This window comes from Bombyx mori, chromosome 11 (assembly GCF_030269925.1).
Source record: "Bombyx mori chromosome 11, ASM3026992v2".
Lineage (NCBI taxonomy): Eukaryota > Metazoa > Arthropoda > Insecta > Lepidoptera > Bombycidae > Bombyx > Bombyx mori.
Window position 1 is genome coordinate 11,664,402 of NC_085117.1, and position 18,186 is coordinate 11,682,587.

The window sequence follows — 18,186 nt, forward strand, 5'->3', positions numbered from 1 at the left end:
CTCGAGGACAGTTGAGGAATATTGTAATGGTCGACTAAAAATACCAAACTCGAGTAAGTTTGGAGAGAATGCTCGAGCATCATCGGATGAGTTAAGAGTGGAGGACTATTTTACGAAACGTCTAAAGATACGGGCATTAGGCCTCGTGCCTTAATCGAAAGACAAGCTGTTAAGAGGAGAGATAAGCCGAATGCCGAGAATATGTTTTAGTTAATGTTAATTTATAGTTTTCTTAACTCTATGATTATCATTTTATGCTTATTTATAAAAGTTTAAATCTAACAGCAATAAAGACTTATTTATTTTATTATAAACAAACAGACTAAAAGTTAGATTTTCAAATATAAGAAAATAAATATATCACATTTTATTCGCATTTTCTGTATTTAAAAAAAAGAGAGTGTGGAACATAGCAACCACTTAATGAATAAATTTAAAATAAGTGAAACAATAAAGACAATCAATTTTGTCGTGGATTTTGACAGTAATAAAAAACATTAGAAATATTATTAACTGAGAAGATCCGGCGAGAAACTCAGTGGGCTGTGTCTATGGGTTAGTTCGCTCGTCGAACTATTTGTCGTAATCGACAAGTTTGACGAGGACGGTGAACGGTGCTTGAGGGCCTTAGAAGCACCGAGAGTGAATCCGGGGGGTCCGACAAGACATGTTTCGGGCGACGCGACGGTGCCTTTGCGTTGACCCGTCGCGGTGGGTCACGATAAGATAGTTTTTCGTGTCGCACCGCTTTGTCGAAGTAGCGTTCTGACGCTTCTTTAAGATACTTACGCATGGGTTTAAGTCGTCGTGAAGATCTACATCCCTCATATACCACGGTGCTCCGACGGCTTTCCTGCAGAAACGGGATTGGATGACCTGGAGTGTTAATGTATGTACGGGCCGCGTGAGCAAACACTACACCTGCATAGTTCATGACAGAACGTATGCAAGTTTTGTAGCGTCACCTTGGAAGGAACAATTTAGTTCACTTGCACAACATGGGGTGAGTCAACCGAGTAGTAACCCCGATCGTTCGCGTATTGACTTAATGTGGGGACCAAATGTCATAACTCTCTTCGAAGCCCACGGTACGGGCTGGCCAAAAATTTTAATGGCGGGAATGAAGTCACCGCACCTAATTCGTGATGAGATACTAGCAGTAGTGCCCAGAGGGCGATCCCTTTTTTATTTTATTGCTTAGATGGGTTGGAGGAGCTCACAGCCCATTCGGGTGTTAAGTGGTTACTGGAGCCCATAGACATCTACAACGTAAGAGCGTCACCCATCTTGAGATATAAGTTCTAAGGTATAGTTACAACGGCTGCCCCACCCTTCAAACCGAAACGCACTGCTTCACGGCAGATATAGGCAGTGTGGTGGTACCTACTCGTGCGGGCTCACAAGAGGTCCTACCACCAGTAATTACTCAAATTATCATTTTGCGGGTTTGATTTTTATTACACGATGTTATTCCTTCACCATAGAAATCAATCGTGAACATTTATTATGTACGTATTTCAATAGAAAAATTGGTACCCGCCTGCGGGATTCGAACACCGTGCATCGCTAAATACGAATGCACCGGATGTCTTATCCTTTAGACCACGACGACTTTTTAGAAGAGCCCTTTCGAAGAGCACAGCTGTACATTTCGTGGGGTTGATGTCAATGCGCCACTTCCGGAACCACCGTCCTAAATTGGTGGCCGCGATCTGGAGCTTACGATGCTCTGAACGACAGCTCACTACTCGAGTAGTAGATAGCCATACCATCTGCGAAAACGACTAACTGGATCGCCGGTGACCGGCGTATGTCGTTAATAAATAAGTTAAAATTAGATGGAAGAAAACGGAGCCTTGCGGGACTCCGGCCGAGCTATGTCGCGGTAGAAAGCGAGTTCCTTCAATTCGTTCGTTTAGATTCGTTTCCGTCCGAAGCGAACGGTTCGATAAGAAGTCTCGTATGATGAGCACGAGGCTGTCTGGCACGCTCATGTTATACAGTTTGTAAATTAAACCGTACCAGACTTTGTGGAACACCTTCGCGATATTGAAGAAGAGGGCTCCCATGGGGACTGGTCTGCTCCTATTTAGCACTGCTAAGTTGTGCTCTGTGAGGCGGTGCACTTGCTGAATGCACGAGTGTTTCGCGCGGAATCCTAGCTGTTCGTCGATCAGGATGCTTTTCGAGTTGATGAAGTCCCAGAAGCGTTTGCGTAATAGTCGCTGGTATAATTTGCCTAACACTGGCAGGAGGCTGATCCGGCGGTGAGAAATTTGAGAGGCCTGGCCCAGCGACTTTTCTCACATGTAGACCTTCGCAGATGATAAAGAATTGAAGAAACACAAAATTAACAATTCACACAGTTCGCTTTTCGCATTCAAGCAATAAAGTCATTTTATTGGACCCTTTAAATTGTATTTTTTTTCTCTAACTTAAATAGACTCTATCACCCGTATCTTTAGTCGTTCACACGAGCCTAACTCGACTCGACTCAACCTCCAACACGCGTTTTGGTATGATTAGTCGTAAAAATAAACTCCACTCAAACGTCCTTGGAAAAATTTCCTAACCGGAGTGAAGTGACCGAACTGTCAAGTTAAGGTACGTCGCGACGTACCTTGAACGTTCCTCAAAACAGCGTTTAATACAAGATGACTTCTGAGAGCAGTTTTGAAGAATTTATTAACTATATTTTTGATAGCAGAGTGTATAATTATCCGTCGCGAAGGTATTTGAGAGATGCAGATAACCCGTTGGAAGTTTACGATGACGACGAATTCCGAAAACGTTACCGGCTTAACAAAGATTCGGTTGTGCATATTTTGCTGCCTTTGTTGACTAACAACATTAATGAAAACGATCGTGGACTACCTTTAACGCCCATATTACGAGTGCTAATTGCTTTGAGATTTTACGCAACAGGCAATTTTCAGGTTCGTGCATAATGTGCTTTTGTGTCTACATAATAGAATATTTATAATTTATAACTTTCATTTGGTTTCATGTGGTATGGTTATTTTTCAGATTGTTTGTGGCGACTTGCACAAAATTTCTCAATCCGTAGTATCAAAAACGGTAGCAAACATTTCTAAGAGATTGGCTTTGAAATCCAGGCAATTTATTAAATTCCCTGCATTAAATGAAAGGGTTGAAACTAAAAGAAAATTCTACCGAATTGCAGGGTTTCCAGGTGTAATTGGATGTATTGATTGCACACACATTCCAATAAAAAATCCATCCAGAGCAAGGGGAGAAATCTTTCGTAATAGAAAAGGCTGGTTTTCTATCAATGTCCAAATAATATGTGGACCGCAAATGGAAATATACGACATTGTTGTGCGATGGCCTGGATCTGTGCATGATTCGCGCATATTTAACAACAGCAGATGCTGTTTGAGATTTGAAGAAGGCGATTTAGTTGGCATTCTTGTCGGAGACAGTGGTTATGCACAGACTGGCTTTATGTACACTCCTGTACTCAATCCTCAAACAGACCCAGAACACAGATACAATCGAGCACATCTATTAACGAGAAACATTATAGAACGTGTAAATGGTGTATTAAAGAGACGCTTTGCTTGTTTGTGTAGAAAATTACAAAACAGTACACCAAACACATGTAATATTATAGTCTCTTGTGCTGTCCTACACAACATTTGTTTAATGACCAATGAACCTGAGCTGAACCCTGAAATTGAGCTAGAAAATGTCCCAGTACCTAATACTCAGGACTCTTCCAGAGGGAGTATTATAAGATCGGCTTTTATTTCTAGGCATTTCAGTTAAAAATTCTCATATGGGTATCATCAACCTACAGCAGTCCACTGCTGGACATAGGCCTCTCCAATTGCTCGCCACTGAGCACAATCCTCGGCTTCCCTCATCCAGCTCTTGCCAGCCACCCTGCACAGATCATCACTCCACCACTTCACAGTTTCGACTCAAGAACATGTTTACCCTAACAGTTATCAGTTGTCCGGCTAATATGGGTATATAAGTTGGAACCGAGCAGTGAGCACCGTTATTGTAATGCAGATAGTATTAATTATTTTGAAGATGTATGATTAAATTTGATTTTGTTAATTTTGATAATTTTTTTACCAAAAAAGTAAATAGTACGAGGTTAGACTTTTGAAACTCCTTATTTTATTTATCTACATAAGAGTCATATTTTGCTTACTATCTAATAAATAAAGTCAATGTGATTATGAGTTATTTATTTAAATTATTTTTCACTACAATCTCTTTTAGCCTGATTATATTTTTTAATATCCTCTGCAGCTTCCCTCTCAGCCTTCGCTTTTAGATATACTTCTTCGGCTGCCTTCATCATCCACTCTCTTTCCTTTTTTTGGAATTGAAAGAGTTCGTCTTCTCTTCTCTCTTTCTTTTCATAAGATTCTTTTCTAAAATTAAATTCCTCCTGAATTACCCTGGTGCGCACATTCCCTCCTGTAATTAAATAAAATGCAATTGTTATACATCTATATTTGTAACATTTTAGTAATCTACATAATGTATATTTATGATTTTGAAGTGATGATAGCTTTAGTGGTAATTAAGGTATTAATGGGTGGTTTCAAATCCCACAATTGGATTGAGCTACTATAGTCGAATTATTAATTAGACTGAGTAAAATGTGATAGTCAATTCATCTGATTCAATACAATTAAAGTGAAGTTATAAAAAGATATTGATATATTTAGATTAGATTTACAAATTGCATTATTTGTGACACAACTTTTATGTATTTTTTTTTATGTTTGTTCACTGATATCTTTTTTTTTCTTCCTACCTACGTTGATAGCCTTGAGAGGCTTCTCCTTGAAGTGTAGGTGAGCTCATGGTGCTCAAGCCGGGTGTGTTGCTAACACTGGCCCTAGCAAGATCTTCGCAGAATCTACAACCGGATCGGAAATGCGACTCACTGAGAAGATCCAGCGAGAAACTCAGTGGGCTGTCTATGGGTTAATTCGATCGTCGAGACCTTCGTCGCAAGCGACGGGTTCAGCAAGGACAATGACCGGTGCTTGTGGTGCCTAAAAGAACCGTTAATGGGTCGGGAGGATTCGTAATGACGTGCTTAAGGCAACGTCGACTGTTTACCATTCAGTCCACAGGATCGGGTATGTGATATCTGCATCAAATGTAGGCCAACAACAAAATTTGTATTTTTGTTTTTATACACTCTCAAGGTTGTTCTGACATTTTCGAATTGAATTTTTTTTTACATTTTTAACTTACCTCCTAAGGAGGCTGCACCACAGTCAGTCTGCCGGGACCCAGAACGACGCGGTGGAGTGTCACGACGTGGTGGAGTGTCACGACGTGGTGGAGTGTCTCGACGTGGTGGAGTGTCACGACTTGGTGGAGTGTCACGACTTGGTGGAGTGTCACGACTGGGTGGAGTGTCACGACTTGGTGGAGTGTCACGACGTGGTGGAGTATCACAACGTTGTGGGGTGTCACGACATGATAGACTGTAATGCATAGGCGTGGTGCCTGCAACATTTCCTGAAAAAATACAAGATCAATAGTTCTACACATTACTTGCGTTTATTATTAAGTAATGAACTTGTGCTCTAGCTCAATCAATGATTTGTAAGGTATGCAAACAACAAAGATCAATCAGAATTGTTTGGAAAACCTCACTGCATTCAAACATATGAAAGCAATTATATATCCACCATGTGCATGGATGTACTTTGTGCATTTCTTTTTTTATCTACCCAGAGAAGCAAAAAAAAGGTTACCATTTTGTAACAAAGAAGGCGTTTTATGTTTCTAAGTATGCATAAAGAAACCCTAATTACATTACCTACTTTTTGTTAAAAATTTGAATAGCTATCAATTATAAAAAATTGTATCAAGGTTTTTTTATTAGCTCTTGCACATGTTGGGTTCATAAAGTATTTTGTCATCACATGGTTACTGTTTCATTATAATCAATAGAAATATTTATTTGTACAAATGTGTTTTAAGAAACCTGCGCTCATTTAGATAATTTATATTATAAACTTTATTTAAAGAATATTTACCTTGTGATGAAGCTCCACCACAAACTGTAAGATGGGACCCCATAAGATGCATATGAGTGTTCACACTTTGGTCTGTAAAAAGATATGCATTTTAATTTTCCAACTGTGCCAATATTTTGATTTTCATCAAACTGCTTTACCCTAACTAATTAATATAGATAATTAAGAAAAACAGGCAAAAAGATGGGCTATAAATGTGAGAGAAAAGTAAGACTAAAAATATACATACATTCTTCAGCTGATGATCTTGCACAGCTTACACTCAGAACTTCATCATTCTGTTGTGGTTGCGCTGCTGCTGGAACTGATGATTCAAGCTCCATTGCAATATCTAGAAATAAAACAATAAAAGGAGTAGAGGAAAGAAAGAATTTTAGTTCTTAATCAGAATGTGGTATATTCATTATGATTATTAAAATGGTTTCTTGAGTGAAAATCTTATCAGGTATTGTCGCGCATGTTATTTATCTAGTTTTTAGCACAGTAATACATGTAGTTCAACTCATATAGATATATAACAATAATCAAAAGACCCTCCATGCCACCACGTTCTTACTGTTTTTTGTGAGAGAGCATGTGAGATTGAAGCGCTTATCTCAAATTTTTAAGATTCACTTACCTTCAGAACTGTAAATGGTATCACTGTCAATGACACCCCTGAGTTCCACATCAGTCTGATCCAGTAGAACCTCAGCAAAAATAAGGGTCTCATTGCTGCTACCAGGCTGTGGCTCATTTGGAATATACTGTCCGCCACCAGTCTTCATTCTCTGACGCTTTTCATTAGTCAAAAAGTGCTTCCTCCGTGTTTTTAAATTATCCCAGCACTTCTTGAGCTGGGCCTCACTTCGCTAAAACAAATGATAAATAAGAATAGCATGGTATATATAGACAAGTAAAAATCAGATACAAGTAATATAAAAAAATATATACCTTTGCATTTGATTCAATTGAATTGAATTCTTCTGTTAAATGTACCCACAAAAGTTTTTTTGTGTTTTGACTAGCTGTCATGGTCGCAGTTTTGTGCAGATTATATTTTAAAATTAATTCTTGTAGGCAAGTCTTCTCGCTTTCGCTAAATACTTGCCTGGACGTCATTATAGAAAAACTGAAACGACAAATAATTTACTGCATCGTAATTTCACGTAAAATCTATAAAAAACTTTGCTTAGGCAGTGAGTAATAAAGGACAAAAATATTTAAACATTTGAGTTAACTTAAAGTTAACTATTTGATAAATAAAACACCACAATCATAACTTACCTGAATAATAAACCGGTGGTTGTGGAAAAGCACTTCAAAAAGACGATGCAATCAAATTCAACAAAGAAACAGCGAATAAAAATACAAAGCCGGGTTCCTGGAGGAGCTATTATTCAAAAACCGAAATCTAAATTATTAATCATGGGTTAGAAAAACGAAAACCTTCTATTTCACCGCACGCGCACGTATTTATGAGTCTCTCAACTAAAACATCAAACAAGTTCGGTGCGTCTAGTGTCAAACAGACAGTGGTAGCTTGACTTTGACATTAAACAATGACCATAAACTACAGAACTCTGTAGGTTTGATGCTAGCTTGATCAAATTTTCCTCAAACTGATGTTGTCGTGGTGACGCAATAGCACCTTTCTACCTCACTCGAGGACAGTTGAGGAATATTGTAATGGTCGACTAAAAATACCAAACTCGAGTAAGTTTGGGAGGAATATTCGAGCATCATCGGATGAGTTTAGAGTGGAGGACTATTTTACGAAACGTCTAAAGATACGGGCATATGACGTCTTTTCCACAGCCACAGAGTACCTACTTGTGACTATTTTGTTGAATTTTGATTGTTGGCTTTCCACTAGAATTTCAGATCCCAATAATTGATTAGAAACGCAAATATTACTAGTTAAAGTAGATTTAGTCGTTTTCATGACGTTACTTTCTCGAGTTATAAACCAATCCAAAAATTTTACTCTTAAAATTAACAAAATTCCTAACACATTACTGTTACGTAGCACAAATTGTAATTCAGTGCGGGGAACGAAGTTTGTGAGGGGGGCACGTGTCAGTGGTGCCGTTGCTGCACGAGTTCACTCTGTCACTCGGTCATTACGGTACATTTATACAGCGCGTCCTACATTGGCGATCTCGAAAGAAAAAGTGACAATGCCAGAGAACAAGCCGTTTCAACGACTTCCTAATAATGTGATTCCTAAGCATTATGCATTGGAATTGATTCCAAATCTGGAAAAATTTACTTTCAAGGGAAAAACTGCGGTGAAAGTATCGGTAAGTCGATGTCGTGATTACTATTGCTATTGTTCGCAATTTTGAATGGTACTTAAATAGCTACCTTAAATATATATTTTTTTCCAGATTGTTAATCCAACGAATGTGATAGTATTGAATAGCTTAGACTTGGATTTGAAAAATGTGAAACTTCAGTATAACGATGGCTCTAATTCAGCGATAATTCCATCGTCAGTAGAATTGAGTACAACTGATGAAACAGCAAGTATTTATTTCTCAGAATCTTTACTAGAAGGCGAAGCGACGCTTTATTCTGAGTTTACAGGTGAAATAAATGACAAAATGAAAGGCTTGTACCGCAGTAAATACATTGCTCCCAATGGAGAAGAACGATATGCGGCTGTCACCCAATTTGAAGCGACAGATGCACGACGATGTTTCCCTTGCTGGGATGAACCTGCAATTAAAGCTACTTTTGATATAACCTTACAAGTTCCGGCTGATCGTGTTGCTTTGTCTAATATGCCTGTAAAACAAGAAAAGATTGCAGACAATACAAGGATCATACAATTTGACACAACACCAATAATGTCAACATATTTAGTGGCTGTTGTTGTTGGTGAATATGATTATGTGGAAAAGAAATCTAATGATGGAATTCTAGTAAGGGTTTATACTCCTGTAGGCAAAAGTAAACAGGGGTTGTTTGCACTTGAAGTGGCTGCACGAGTTTTGCCTTATTATAAAGATTACTTTGATATTGCATACCCCTTGCCCAAAATAGACCTGATTGCTATAGCAGACTTTTCAGCAGGAGCTATGGAGAATTGGGGATTAGTAACATATAGGGAGACCTGTCTCTTGGTAGATGAAGAACATACTTCTGCTGTTAGAAGACAATGGATAGCTTTAGTTGTAGGACATGAACTGGCACATCAATGGTTTGGCAATCTTGTAACAATGGAATGGTGGACACATCTCTGGCTGAATGAAGGATATGCATCTTTTGTGGAATTTCTTTGTGTAAATCATCTTTTCCCAGAATATGATATTTGGACTCAGTTTGTGACTGAAAACTACATTAGGTAAATCTCATGTTATAAATAAATAACAGATCCTATTTTCGAGGTGACTTTAAGAAGTCATTCACACTAATTTTAGTAAATACTTAAATAATTTTGAGAATGATAGTGCAATTTCCAACATTTGGAGCTTTGCCAGTACAACTAAGATTTTAAGTGTCAAAAATTATTTTTTTCAATTTGATATGCTCTCACCTCACACTTGTGTAAACAGAAACCATGTTAGATTGTGTTGTTAAATTTACTTTTCTATGTGATTGTGTGATTCTGAATAGTTTTAATGTCTAATGAAGTTAAAGAGTCATATAAAACAGTGAGACTGTCTAGAATTAAAAGTGAATCATCTACCATCACCTTCGATATATTCTAATTAGATACCTTAAAAAGAAACTTGAAGTCATTGTATTAAAACATTTTTATTTTCAATGTTCCATTAAGGAAAACATAACATCGTGAATTTAAATAACATAGGCATGAATATATTTTGTAAAATTGAATGTTAAATATGATCTCCAGAGCATTGGAATTGGATTGCTTAAAAAATTCACACCCAATTGAGGTTCCTGTTGGCCATCCATCAGAAATTGATGAAATATTTGATGACATATCGTACAATAAGGGGGCATCTGTAATACGTATGTTACATAGATATATTGGCGATGAAGATTTTCGTAAGGGCATGAATATCTACCTAACTCGTCATCAGGTAATAAATCACATTAATATGAAAACATTAGACTGTTAAAATAATTAAGTTCAATTTTGAACTATCTTGTATGCATTTATAAACAGTTTTTGTCCTTGGATATTTCCACACCAAAATCCACATTTGTTTAATACAATTTATGAATATTTATTTTATTTTATAATTCAGTACAAGAACACTTTCACTGAAGATTTGTGGGCAGCACTGGAAGAGGCGTCTAAAAAGCCTGTCGGAGCTGTTATGTCTACATGGACCAAACAGATGGGTTTCCCGATGGTTGAGGTAAATAAAAACAAGGGAGATTTTTTGCAACTGTGTAGTGTCCATTTAGATAGTATCACTGTCGCTTAAATGGGTGTTGTAATAGGAGACTAGAATTTACCTTTTTTTTAACATTGGCGAATCCGTTTATATTTACCCGTTCGAAGGGGGTAACAGACCAGTGTAAACCTGGTGTCTTGTGAGAAGAAGAGGAAGACCAAAGTCCTTCTTCTCTGATTCCTCCCAGGAGACTACGCCTTGAGAAAGGCGCGCGTGGCACCCGCCCCGTAGAACCGACTACCGACTAAGCCCCATCGACCTACACCACACCGTCCTGATGATAGGACCGGACTTCCCCCAGGAAATTCCCGAATGACGGCGTCCTTGTAAAACAGTCATAATTTTATGGGTTCGAGGGATGTAATGATCATTTAAATAATTGTAGGGACACTTTCCTTGTATTTAGAGCTGGTGGGGACATTTATGTTGCTTTGTTTAAGGGCTCTGATAACCACTTAAAACCAGATTGGTGGTAAGCACATATAAAGCCATCAAACAAAAAGCAATAATAATTGAGAACGTAAAAAGATACTTAAAAGGAAATAAATTATTTTTCATAAATTTGCTATATAAATTATATAACATCTATCCATATGAGTAAGATAAAAAAATCATGGCCATATGTAGTTGTGTTTTCTGCAAATAGATATAATAAAGCTACAATATCAGACATTACATGTTTTAATTCGTTACACAAAGGCTTTTTGGAGATAAAATCTACAAGTAATATAACAAATTTATATTGCCATAACTATTTGACCTCAATTAAGTACAGCATGATAAGATTGCTTTGTTTCATTTACATGTGTCATAGTATGATATAGGAAAACATTCATATACATTATTTTAGAAGGAGCACATATTTCATTAACGTAAAATATGTTTGAGGATCATTAGGTGCTCGGATTTTATTTCATCTTTGACAAGAGAATACAGAGTGCCAATAACAACTACCAACTAAGTTTTGATTAAACTATCTATGAACGCCTCATAAAGCAATGAAACATCCATTTTATACATAAGAACAGGGCTGTTCAGACAACTGCTCGTGGCTTGTTTTCATGTGACATGTTTTAATTAGAAAATATTTTTGGATATAAATAGTAGTTTGGACAGCCCTGCATTAGATTAAATAATTGAATAAATTTTTAGGTTCAGTCAGAACAGCGGGGCTCCAATCGAGTATTAACATTAACTCAACGCAAATTCTGTGCGGATGGTAGTCAAGCAGATGACACTCTTTGGATGGTTCCAATATCCATATCAACGCAAGAACAACCTTCAAAGGTAAGTAATTCCGAATCGATTGATCGCCGCAAGGTCATTCAGATAATATGGAAGTATCATTTAAATGTGACTTATCTTGCGCAAGTTATCGACCGCATATCAAATACAGATGTATGATAATCAATTGACATTGACCTAGTATTTTCTTCGTTTATCGTTAGTCTCAGATATTATTAAACCCTTTTTAATCAAGATTTGAAAATAACATTTCCTATGAAAATTCAATTCAATGATTATTCTCGTCGTCTCTCTGCGTGAAAGGAGATCAGGTGCACTGATATCTCATAGCATGATACATGAATATGCATTTATAAAAATTTTAGATTATTTATCCATGTCTACTCTCGTCTACTACTACTACTACTACTACTACTACTACTACTACGTCTACTCATTTTTCAGGTAGCTTTGTCTATGGTTTTAGAAAAGAGAACACAGGAAGTTGTATTGAAAAATGTAGCTCAAGACTCTTGGATTAAATTGAATCCAGGAACTGTAAGTAAAATTATTGAAACTAGGGTTTACCCAGTGTCTGAAATTCTACAATATACACTTTAAATTTATAATCATTTTATGTACCTAATATGTATTTTCTTTTGTTTTTGTTTTATTTTTATTATAAATTGGTTTCACTTTATGCCTATGTAGAAAATATTAGCCAGTAAAACCAACAGTTTATGAAACAACATTGTTTCTCATTCAAATATAGCAATTTATTGCATAACTAGCGGCCCGCCCTAGCTTCGCTTCGAAAACAATAAACTTTATTATTGATAACTATCCCGTGATGTTACCCGCGGTTATTGTCGTATCGCGGGTGTAGCCATGGGGCGAAGGTAGTCTAAAAAAAGTTGCTAAGTTACTCCTTATATCATCAGCTACCTATCAGTGAAAGTCTCGTCAAAATCGGTCCAGCCGTTCCAGAGATTAGCGGGAACAAACAGACAGATAGACAGACAGAAACATAATTGTAAAAAATGTTACTTTGGTGTATGTACTGCATATATATTCATATGCATGTAGTAAAAAACGGTTATCACAATATTACAAATAGACAATCCAATTTTATTTATATGTATTCGTAAACTTCAATAGCGCTGGAACTGACATCCACATTTGTTTGTTGGAAAGGTGGGAAAAATTGTTTTTTAATTGATAAATACAGCTTGTATAGAAAGTAAAGCAAAAAAAAAGTGTGGCACTCGGGAACTGCTGCGGTAAAGCTATTGCATAGCATTTTTTATCAACTTATGCAATTATAATTAGACAATGATAATTTAATATTAAAACAATAATAAAACAAGACCACGCTATATTAAACATTAAAAAGTTGTAAATGTATCTGGGCTCCAGTAACCACTTAATATCAGGTGGGCCGTGAGCTCGTTCACCCATCTATGCAATAAAACAAACAAAAAAAGAAGTTGTAAATGTATCTAGGCTCCAGTAACCACATAACATCAGGTGGGCCGTGAGCTCGTTCACCCATCTATGCAAATAAAAAAGTATAAATTAGTTCAAGAAGTCGGCTTATGCTAAGAATCCAATCACAGGTACAAAAAAAAAAAAAAACAATAATTTCATGATGCGCATGCAGTGTGACGTCACGCCACGCGCTTATTCACAAACATTACGCAAGCGCAACGTGTGAATGTGTTGAACGCGAGCTACATGGTAGGTGGAGTGGGGGGTGTAAGGTTTTTTTCGTTACGGAATTTCATGATTCGGTCGCCGCGCTCAAGGCCCGCGATAAAATCTATGCAATACCTTAAAAATATGGTTGAAAAATAGAGGGGAATTTATTAAGCTATTTATCTATTTCGTTTTATCTCTTTAGATATTATAATAAATATTAATCAAAATTACAATTATTCAAAACTTAAAAAATAATATTATATCACCAGGGATAAATTTTAATATCACACGCTGTCACCTGGCCTCAAATCAGAATTCTCAGTACTATGGGAACCAAAGACTAATCTACAATACATCCTAAATACGTTTAAATATATACAGATACTAGATATCGACTGCAGCGCTATCTGCCGGGCTGATTTCTGAATCTAAACTATTCAGGGTGTCACCCAAACGCATACAAACAAAAATCATTTAAATCGGTCCAGTCGTTTAGAGGGAGTTCAGACAAACACACACACACACACACACACACACGCACACACAGAAGAAATCTTATATAATATATATTATTATATAAAAAGATTAAACACACAAAGAGGAAACAAAACTGTTCGTGACACGAATGCTTGCCGATTTCAAAATTAACTAAATATTAATTTAAAAAAACATGCGCTTCAAATCATTATTAATTGAGGGTTATTGTATATGTGACTTGTGTGTTGCAAGGTGGGGTACTATCGCACACGGTACCCGGCAGAGCTGTTGGAGCAGCTGGTGCCGGCCATACGGGATGGCTCTCTGCCGCCGCTCGACCGCCTCGGACTACTGGACGACTGCTTCGCACTCGTGCAAGCGGGACACACGCACACTGCCGATGTAAGCACACTTCTTAACTATACTTGACACCTTAGAACTTATATCTTAAGGTGGGTGGCGCATTTACGTTGTAGAAGTCTATGGGCTCCAGTAACCACTTAACATCAGGTGGGTTGTGAGCGCGTCCACCCATCTAATGCAAAAAAAAACTCTTGAAATACTAGTAAATTGTGAATATTACCAACTTGTTAAATACTATTATTGGCCCAAAGAACTCGCTACCTCACTACCTGTCTAGCGTTAATGGAGTATACCTTATCTATAACTTATCATTAATGCTATATAAAAAAGAAAACATGTATCAGTGTTGTTAGTACTTGAAAATCTTGTCATCAGACAGACTTATCATTGATAATCTTCTACTTCTGAATTTGTTTGTTTTTATTATAGTGGAATTGAAATTTTGTAACTGCCAACTTTTAACCGTTTTCAAATTATAAATGGAATTTTAGCAAAAATTTATTTATCTTTTGCAGTCTTTGAAACTTATGGAAGCATTCAGCAATGAAACAAATTTTACTGTGTGGTCGACCATCGCCAATTGTATGTCTAAGCTAAGTGCACTATTTTCTCAAACTGCTCTCGACAAACCCTTGAAAAATTACGGACGAAAGCTATTTTCAAACATAACCAAGAAATTGGGATGGGACGCGGAAGAGAAAGAAAGTCACCTCGACACTCTGCTCAGAAGCTTGGTGCTCAATAAGATGATTAGCTTTGAAGACCCTGACACCATTAAAGAAGCGAAAATTCGGTTCGTATGCCCTCTAATAAATTGCACCGTATATTCGGTTGCATAAAAGTTTCATTACTTGTATGCATCTTTGAGTGCACACAGTAATTTAAGCGCGGATCACGTTGCAGGTTTGAGAAGCACATTTCAGGCGAGCGGCCGCTGGCGGCGGACCTGCGCTCGGCGTGCTACCGCGCGGAGCTGGGCGGCGCCGACGAGCGCGTGTTCGAGCGGTTCCTGCAACTGTACCGCGCCGCCGACCTGCACGAGGAGAAGGACCGCGTGTCGCGGGCCCTGGGCGCCGTGCGGGACCCCGCGCTGCTCAGGCGCGTGCTCGACTTTGCCATCTCGGTATGTATGCGTGCTGCTCTCACCAGGTCCGCTCGACCCGTATGCCTTCTCGAAACAATCTCACACACGTTTATTTTCCAGGATGAAGTAAGATCGCAGGACACAGTTTTCGTTATCGTGTCAGTTGCAGTAAGCAGAAACGGTCGTGACCTGGCATGGCAGTTTTTCAAAGATCACTTCCAGGAATTCATAGAAAGATATCAGGTTTGCTTTGCCGTATTTGTTTTTATAACTAAATAAAACCATCTAACAGGATTTTATTTAGAGATATAGATTTGATATTCTTATAAATTCAAAAAGAAACTTGTAAAAACGAGGAGAAATTCCAGGGTGGATTCTTGTTGGCTCGGTTGGTGAAATCGACAACTGAAAACTTCGCGTCGGAGGCAGCAGCACAAGAGATTGAAGAGTTCTTCAGCACGCACGAGTCTCCCGGGGCGGAGCGCTCTGTTCAGCAGGCATTAGAGAGCGTTCGACTCAACGCGGCCTGGCTGCGCCGCGACCTCGCCTCCACCGCCACCTACCTGCACCCCTACCACTGATCGCACACGCAGGTAACGAGCCCGTCCCTCCAATCACCACGCACGAGTCTCCCAGGGCCGAGCGCTCCGGCACTGGAGACCGTGCGCCGCCACCTTCTCTCGGACGCTGACACACCTGACCAGTCACAACCGTTCCACCCTATAAATATTAACGATAATTATTCGTCATGATAAATTAGTCTATAATTTTAAACTGAAACGCTACTCTTCGCTAGATGCTATTGGAGTGATTAGAAAAAAAAACACCTTTTTAGGCAGTGATAAAATTACAAAAACATGCAAGAAAGCCCGCCGAGTTTGTTTCGTATGATTTCAGGAATTTACGAATCTTTTCTATAGAAAAAAATTTAATGGAAGAAGATAATGTTTACAGAATTTGAAATAAATGAAGTTACTTTGTGTAAAGGTCAACTTGCAATATTACAAAAGAGACTTGCACAACCATCCCCATAGCTTCCTGGTTCCCTTTCTCAATATTTGTGGTAACTGTGTGCTTAGTAAAAACTTCTCGATCGCGTAAAGGATTCAAATGTGTATGGAGTTGGAACAGCGCCTCTAGCGACAAACGAAGAGAACTTTTACGTGATCGAGAAGTTAAAAAACTGGCACTAAGCACATTGAAGATACTACTAGGAAACTATTGGGTCAGACGTGCTTGTGATTCCATGTTGCCCATCGCATTCTGGCTAGGTGATTTATAGGTGATATGACGGTATCTGTGTCAGGGACGAGTAGTTAATTTTTTCTTTGCATTACTTATGGAATACCAATTTCTCGTCGAACTAATTCAGGCGTGTCAGTCTCCTTTGTGATTGATATTGATTTTAATTAACGTAACTATTTCAATATATGATTCCCAGAACTGGATGACGTCAAGACTGAAACTACAACGATACCTATGCTGTTTCAAACGGAAATATTCTATTTAGCACCTAGCTTAATTTATTATTTTTGACATTCGGACAAAAATATATTGAAAGGTTTTTAAATATATTAAGATTTAAAAACTAAATAATTGCCTCGTGAAGAGATTGGAGTCTACTAAACTGTGTCCAGTCTACCGTCATCGTTTCGAATTTGTTATAACAACATGATTTGTTATTAATAGTATCGATTATCTATCATCGTCAGTGTTATGTCAACTGCATTTTATTTTAAATTGTTAAAGTTTGTAGATAAGCCAGTATTCATTATAATTAATACGAATATTAAAATGTATTCTAATATTAACTTATAATATACATACATATATGTAACTAAACTGCACAGGCCTACACAAACCCTATTTTGTAAATGTGCTTAACTTATAAATAAAGTTATTATAAAAAAGATTTTGTGTGAATTAACAAATAGTGCGGAGTGCATTTCTGTTTTATTCTATGTAAAAATAGGTACTTGTAATATTTATAAATAATTATGTTATTGACACTACCAAAATTTTTACCCAACATTACATGTGGAATTTTGTAGATTTATTGCATACCCACTCGCACTTTAGTAGTCGAAATTGTGATTAATGTTTATCTACTATTAAATTGAAAGTTACCATTAGCATCTCGTTTTAGTTGTCTTCGCTGAATTTGTTATAAGACTGTGTGATTGCAAATATATGCTACAAAATATATATGGCTTTTTATTATGACTCCAACGCTCTACGTTCCACGATGCAGGTGGAAAAAGGACACACAAACCTTTTTTCTGCTATTGCATTAATATGTAAACAAATATTTGGCTCATCCAATGGTCACAGATTCTCATGGATATCAGTAAGGGCCGAGTCACACCGGAATGGCAGCGTCGCGGCGAGCACTTTCAGTGTGAAATAACTTTAAACTTTATCTATATACTTAAAAGATCAGTATCGTTTGAAAAGGTAGAAAAGGTCGCGGAAAAGCGCGGGAAACGTTCGAACTTGGCGGGCGCGGTTTTTAAATTTTTTTCAAATTAAATTGTAGATTTATTGTAATTAGTAATCAGAATAGTTCTAAGTTGTGAATTTTAGATTAGTGTTATTCCTATATTTATTATTTATCTTTTCTACGTAGGGTAAGTTTTTTCTGAATACTTTTATGAACGAGCCGCCAGACCCAGGGGGCACAGTGCCCCCTGTGGGAGCATTTGTTACAATTTCTAACGAATCTGGAATGGATTCCGACTGTTCGTCGGTATCCAAACGAAAATTAAAACGAAATTATCTTCATAGGATATGCAAGCAATGTAATAAGAGGAAAAGGAAACATAATAATGATGCATTAAAAAACACTGATTGTCATTGTAATGATGAGTTTATAAAGGTCCCCATGAATAATTTACCATCTTCTACTCCCGATAACGTAAATTCTCCTTCCCACGCTCCCACACAAATA

At 37.6% G+C, this 18,186-nt stretch overlaps 3 protein-coding genes across 4 annotated transcripts; 2 read left to right on the forward strand and 1 right to left on the reverse strand.

Annotated features, from left to right (window-relative positions):
• Window positions 1-2,491: 2,491 nt before the first annotated feature.
• Window positions 2,492-4,208, forward strand: LOC119629100 (putative nuclease HARBI1). The gene is made up of 2 exons (XM_038013809.2): window positions 2,492-2,936; window positions 3,028-4,208. Exons 1-2 carry the CDS (start codon window positions 2,655-2,657, stop codon window positions 3,787-3,789), a joined length of 1,044 nt encoding a protein of 347 aa, XP_037869737.1. The 5' UTR covers window positions 2,492-2,654; the 3' UTR covers window positions 3,790-4,208.
• Window positions 4,206-7,685, reverse strand: LOC119629099 (uncharacterized). The gene is made up of 7 exons (XM_038013807.2): window positions 7,308-7,685; window positions 6,975-7,152; window positions 6,661-6,892; window positions 6,271-6,372; window positions 6,042-6,113; window positions 5,248-5,517; window positions 4,206-4,455 (listed from the first exon to the last, which is right to left on the reverse strand). The coding sequence occupies exons 2-7, from the start codon at window positions 7,140-7,142 to the stop codon at window positions 4,229-4,231; spliced, it is 1,071 nt and encodes a 356-aa protein (XP_037869735.1). The 5' UTR covers window positions 7,143-7,152; window positions 7,308-7,685; the 3' UTR covers window positions 4,206-4,228.
• Window positions 7,686-7,831: 146 nt separating this feature from the next.
• LOC101743240 (puromycin-sensitive aminopeptidase-like) lies at window positions 7,832-17,442 on the forward strand. Of its 2 annotated transcripts, XM_012694925.4 has the most exons (12): window positions 7,832-8,323; window positions 8,411-9,369; window positions 9,883-10,072; window positions 10,241-10,354; window positions 11,546-11,680; window positions 12,083-12,175; window positions 14,045-14,194; window positions 14,671-14,948; window positions 15,059-15,278; window positions 15,360-15,482; window positions 15,608-15,832; window positions 16,681-17,442. In XM_012694925.4, exons 1-11 carry the CDS (start codon window positions 7,964-7,966, stop codon window positions 15,818-15,820), a joined length of 2,835 nt encoding a protein of 944 aa, XP_012550379.1. In that variant the 5' UTR covers window positions 7,832-7,963; the 3' UTR covers window positions 15,821-15,832; window positions 16,681-17,442. The 2 variants fall into 2 exon arrangements, with proteins under 2 accessions (XP_012550379.1, NP_001268818.1); NM_001281889.1 differs by lacking the exon at window positions 16,681-17,442 and having other exon boundaries at window positions 7,883-8,323; window positions 15,608-15,820.
• The last annotated feature ends 744 nt before the right edge of the window (window positions 17,443-18,186 follow it).